The 5,880-nt window shown below is 45.2% G+C and overlaps 1 protein-coding gene across 1 annotated transcript; it reads left to right on the top strand.

Annotated features, from left to right (window-relative positions):
* The first annotated feature begins 4,705 nt into the window (after positions 1-4,705).
* Positions 4,706-5,263, top strand: LOC142170395 (uncharacterized). The gene is made up of 2 exons (XM_075232297.1): positions 4,706-4,725; positions 4,921-5,263. The coding sequence occupies exons 1-2, from the start codon at positions 4,706-4,708 to the stop codon at positions 5,261-5,263; spliced, it is 363 nt and encodes a 120-aa protein (XP_075088398.1).
* The last annotated feature ends 617 nt before the right edge of the window (positions 5,264-5,880 follow it).

Consider the following 5,880-nt stretch of genomic DNA (forward strand, 5'->3'; position numbering starts at 1 on the left):
CGCTGCTCCGTCTCATTTAACTTGCAACTCTCAAATTCTATAGGATGCTTATCCTGCATCAAGACACCCCTAATGGTGAAGTCTGAGGCATCTGTGTGCACCTCAAATGTCATGGCAAAGTCAGGTAATGCCAATACTGGCTCCTCTGTTACAGCTGCCTTAAGGCATTCAAATGCCTTTTGACAATGCTCCGTCCAAACCCATGGCTTGTTCTTCTTTAGAAACTCAGTCAATGGTGCGGCCTTTGCTGAGTATCCACTGATGAACCGATGTAGTTAACAAGGCCAAGGAAGGATTTTAACTCAGTTACCTTTATAAGTGCCTCCCACTCCTAGATAACACGTACCTTAGCCTCGTCCATGTGTAGCTCGCCATTGCTAATGACATGGACCAAGAAGTGCACCTTTGATTGTTCGAACTCACATTTCTCCCTCTTGATGTATAGCTCGTTCTCCCGTAAAACTTGGAAAACCTTCCTTAAGTGTTCCATGTGCTCCTCCAAGGTGTTGCTGTAGATAACTATGTCGTCTAGGTAGACTACCACGAACTGATCAAGGTAGGGATGGAAAATCTTGTTCATAAGGGTGCAAAATGTGGCCGGTGCATTGGTTAAGCTGAAGGGCATCACCAACCACTCAAAGGCTCCATATCTCGTCACACATGCTGTCTTTGGCTCATCCCCTTCCGCAATGCGAACTTGGTAGTAGCCCTTTCGAAGATCCACCTTGGTAAAGTACTTGGCTTGCCCAAGTCTATCGAACAAATCAGCAATGAGCGCGATCAGGTACTTATTCTTCACTGTAACCTTATTAAGTGCTTGGTAGTCTATGCACAGGCGCAACGATCTATCCTTCTTCTTCTGGAACAATACTGGTGCGCTGAAAGGTGCCTTTGATGGGCGAATGTGACCTGCATCTAGCAACTCATTCAATTGTTTCCTGAGCTCCTCTAGCTCGGGAGGTGCCATACGATATGGGACAAATGTGGGTGGCTTATGCCCTGGCTCCAACTCAATCTTGTGATCCACCTCTCGCCTAGGCGGCAAGTGTTTAGGCAACTCCTCGGGCATGACATCTTTGTTTTCCTCAAGCAACTTCTCTATACAAGGTGACACTGTCTCTTGAAAATTCTTGTCTTCCTTTAGACTTGCAATGGTTGCCACGAACGCCGACTCCCCCTTCTTGATCCCCTTGACAACCTGCATAGCTGAGAGTTGTGCTTGGATCTGTCCGTGTGGCATAGTCACTGTAGGTACCATGCAAGATCCTTCTCTCTCCAAAACCAAGAGACGTTGAAGGTAGGGTCGATCAAAGTATGACAATGTCTAAAGAACTCTTGCCCCACTATGATGTCAAAGATATCCATAGCAGTTACGGTAAAGTTTGTCATACCTTTCCAAGCTCCCAATCTGAAACCAACTCCATTAGTTACCCCGCGAGCATTTTGTACTTTAGCATTCACGGTCTTGACACGAGAGTTGGTTGGAGCAAGCTGCAATTCTAGTCTCTTTGCGGCAGCCTCAGTCACAAAATTGTGAGTTGCTCCAGTATCCACTATTGCACGAGCGGGCTTGTTGTTGATGGTGAGATCCACGTACTGATTACCATTCTCGGTAGGTTGGATAGCTTGCTTCGTGACAACACCACATAATCCGATCATATCCAATTGTGTGGTTCCCGAACTCTCTCATTGTGGCTGCTCCTTCCGTTCACGGACCATGGCACTGAGGCTCTTGAGGTCGGTACAATTCCTAAAACTGTGCGGCCCTTCACATATGTAGAATCCCTTCTTCTCGGCCTGTGCTTTCTTCTTGGCGTAGCCCTGACGACCACTCGACTTTTTTGGGATCTTGAGTCTTGGAGTATTGTTGTTGTATCTCCTTGCCTTTGGCACGGTCTCTCCCACCTTTGACATTGTTAAACTTTGACTCCTTGCCATTAACTTTGTCGTGCTTTTCATGCCTGAAATCCATCAATGATTCGACCTCCACTATGGCTTGGTCTATATCAGTGACTTGTCGGCGTTGCAACTCCTGCTTAGCCCAATTTTGCAACCCGTCCATGAAGTGGAACAAATCATCATTGGTCAGGTTGGGGATTTGAAGCATAAGGGTAGTGAACTCCTTGACATAGTTACGTATGCTCCCTGTTTGCTTCAATTCCCTAAGCTTGCGCTTTGCCTCGTACAAGACATTGTTTGGAAAGAACTATTGCTTGAACTTCGCTTTGAACTGATCCCATGTGCTAATAGTACATAGACCATTATCCACGTCGGCCATATTCCTTCTCCACTATAGCATGGCAGTTTCTGAGAGGTACAATACATCAGTGTTGATCTTGGCCTCGTCGTCCCTCACTTTGCCGTGCCTGAAGTAGTTCTCCAAGTGCCAAAGGAAGTTTTCCACTTCTTCTGCATCACGAATACCTTTGAACACCGGGGGTTTGGGAGCCTAGATCTTGGCCTCCCTCGTCACCACAACATTGCTGGCTACCTCGGTCACATGCTCCTCGAGTGACTCTATGTTTGCCTTCATAGCATCGATAGTATTCAAAACCTCCATGAGTCTGCACTCTAAGGCAGTGATGGTTTGCCTTAGTTACATCTCCGTCTGTGTACGTCCTTCCAAGTCATTTCGGATACTCTCAATCTCTTCAAGAGTATGCCCCTCAAGAACGTTAAGGGTGCCTTCCACCTTCCCCAAGCGTTGGCCAAAGACCTCTACGACGTCCATCCCCGTGTTCATCTTCATCATCCACTCTTTACCGAGCGAGACGTCCTCTGGAAGGACCTCCACTTCATCCTCGCTCGCCTCAGTGGCAGATGGTTCTTGGGATGTAAGCCCTTAGTTTGACACAACCTCAGGTGGCACCTCCTAGATCTTGTTGGTGGCATTCCTCTTTTTATTACGGCCGCTCTTGCCAGCAGCATCCTGGATGATGTTGGCTTGGGTGTTGGCAGTGTTAATTTCTCCATCGTTCTCCATTCCCTTAGTTGAAACCTTCACTCCGATACCACGTTGTCACGTCCTTAGTCTTAAACTAAGTGCACGTGCGGAACTTGGCAACTCGCTCACGATCTTGCACAACTTGCTCACGTTCTTGCTACACCAAGTCAGCTTTACTACACTCAAGATCGCTAAGAGAATGGAAGAAAGAACACAAGAGAATTGTTAAAGAAAGCTTTGTATTAGAGAGAACTTGAATTGTTTGCTTGATTGATGAATTACAAATGAATGCCCCTATTTATACTAATCACCTAGGGGCTAGCATGCAAATAATAATTGTTCTACAAGTCCTTCCATATTTACAAATAAGTCCATTCTCTAGAATATTCTACAAGCCTAGAATATTCCAAGGACTTTCCTAGAAAATCCATATGATTCTAAGGTCTTCCATGAGAAATCTCCATATTTCTTTAGAACCTTCCTACAAGTGCATAAATATCTAGAGCTTTCCAAGGAAATTCTCCATACAACAACAACAACAACAACAACGACCCAGTGTAATCCCACAAGTGGGGTCTGGGGAGGGTAATATGTACGCAGACCTTACCCCTACCCCGAAGGGTAGAGAGGCTGTTTCTAGGAGACCATCGGCTCAAAAAAGCAATAGGAGATGATATATTAGTACCATAAAAATGCGTAATAAAAATAACAACAATATATAAGAGATATGAAATATGAAATACAGGATACGAAATACTAAATACGAAATAGATGGCTGGTATAGTACCACTAGAAGGTAAAGCCCTGCATCAATAGATGACCAATGACATTCCTATTCTAACTCCTAACTAGATAGTCTCCCTCTATTGTGCTGTAGAAATATTCACACTCTCCCCTAACCTACAACCTTAGTGCTCGACCTCCATAATTCCCTATCAAGGGCCATGTCCTCAGTAATCCTAAGTCGCGCCATGTTCTAGAATATTCTACCAATATTTAGTCTCAAACTTATGTAACTCTTCCATATGGCAAAAATATATGCCAACTGGCACCTATGTGGCGTAATGACATGGCGGGTCATCACAACATGCCAAGTAAAAATGAACGGAGGGACTAGGATGGATCAAAGGGTAGAAGGTGGTGATATTAATTGATAGCGTGTTGACCCACAACTTCATTGATCCACATGTTACGAAAATTAGCTCAGCCATTATAGAAGACATAGGCTGGCCCATACGAGTTAAGGTGGGAAACGGGTATTACCTGAGTTTAAGATAGGTATGTCGCAATTTAAGTTGGAAATGCAAGAGTTGGATTTTAAATTAAATCTTGGAGTATTAAAGAGTTGGTGGTTGTGATATAGTGTTGGGAATTTATTGGTTTGATACCGTGACACCAGTTTTATTACACACTCGTCTATTAAGCATTTCGTTTATATATGAATCCGAGTGAGTGACATTACAAAGTTGTTCAGATGAAGGAGAAGTCTCTAATAGGGGTGAACAAACCAAACAGCAAACCGCACCAAACTGAAAAACCGAAAAAAACCTGACTAGTAGTTTGGTATTTTTTTTTTAAAATCCGACTATAAATGATTTGGTTTAGGTACTTCGCTGTTAGATTTCGCTAAGGCTTTCGAGCTGGTGAATGCGAACTTGACTTTTCCGAAGGTGTGATAGAGGGTTGTGCAAGGATTGCAAGGTAATCCCAGGAGAGACCCTTGCGACTCAGCATAGGTTCTTAGTGACAGACATCGACATTATGATGAAGAGGAAGAAGAGGTATGCTCGTGGCTGAACGAGGATTAGATGGGGAGCTTTAACCAAGGATAAAGCCCAAGTGTTGGAGGGGAGGTTATCCGCTATGGGATCTTTGAGGAGTAGTAGAGACGCGAGCACTATGTAGTCAACGACGGCGAACTACGTGAGGGAGGCGGCGATAGAGGTGCTAGGGATATCAACGAGTTTTTCAGGCAGGCATCAAGGAGACTGGTGGTGGAATGACGTAGTCCAAGGTAAAGTGGAAGTGAAGAAGGTAGCGTACGTAAAGTTGGTAGGGAGCAGAAGCAAGGAGGAGAGGAGAGCAAATAGAGAGAGGTACAAGGTGGCGAGGAAAGAGGCAAAGCTGGCGGTCACGGAGGCTAAGAATGCAGCGTTTGCTCCTCTATACGAGGAATTAGGGGAGAAAAGTGGGGACAAGAAGTTGTTTCGGCTGGCTAAAGCGAGGGAGAGGAAGTCCCGGGATCTGAACCAAGTAAGGTGCATCAAAGACGAGGATGGTAGATTATTCTTGGGAGAGTCCCAGATTAAGCATAGATGACAGACGTACTTCTATGGTCTTCTAAACAAGGAGGGGGACCGGGATATAGCGCTAGGGGATTTGGGGCATTTGAAGAGTCTCCGAGAATTTAGGTATTGCAGGCACATTAAGGTAGAGGAGGTCGTGGGGGCTTTGCGTAAGATGCGTAGGGGTAGAGCGATCGGGCCAGACGAAATTTCGGTTGAGTTTTGGAAGTGTGTGGGTAGAGCAAGATTAGAGTGGCTGACAGGGTTGTTCAATATAAATTTTAGGATGAAGAAGATGCTGGAGGAGTGGAGGTCGAGTACAGTGGTTCTGTTGTACAAGAACAAATGTGATATCTAGTGCTGTAACAATTATTGGGGTATCAAGTTACTAAGCCATACCATTAAAGTCTGGGAGAGGATGGTGGAGGTGAGGGTGAGGCAGACAACGTCTATATCCAACAATCAGATTGGGTTCATGCCAGGTCGCTCCACTACGGAAGCTATCCACCTTATTAGGAGGTTGGTGGAACAGTACAGGGATAAGAAGAAGGATCTGCACATGGTGTTTATTGACTTGGAGAAAGCGTATGACAAGGTCCCTAGGGAGGTGCTCTGGAGATGTCTTGAGGCAAAGGGCGTGCCAGTAGCCTA

Source organism: Nicotiana tabacum, chromosome 16, assembly GCF_000715075.1.
Source record: "Nicotiana tabacum cultivar K326 chromosome 16, ASM71507v2, whole genome shotgun sequence".
Classification (NCBI taxonomy): Eukaryota; Viridiplantae; Streptophyta; class Magnoliopsida; order Solanales; family Solanaceae; genus Nicotiana; species Nicotiana tabacum.

Excerpts from the sequence above, each read along its gene's own strand:
- LOC142170395 (XM_075232297.1), top strand. The coding sequence starts at position 4,706 with ATGATGAAGAGGAAGAAGAG. Across the intron at positions 4,726-4,920 it reads ATGATGAAGAGGAAGAAGAG|GCATCAAGGAGACTGGTGGT; the intron begins GTATGCTCGTGG and ends TTTTTCAGGCAG.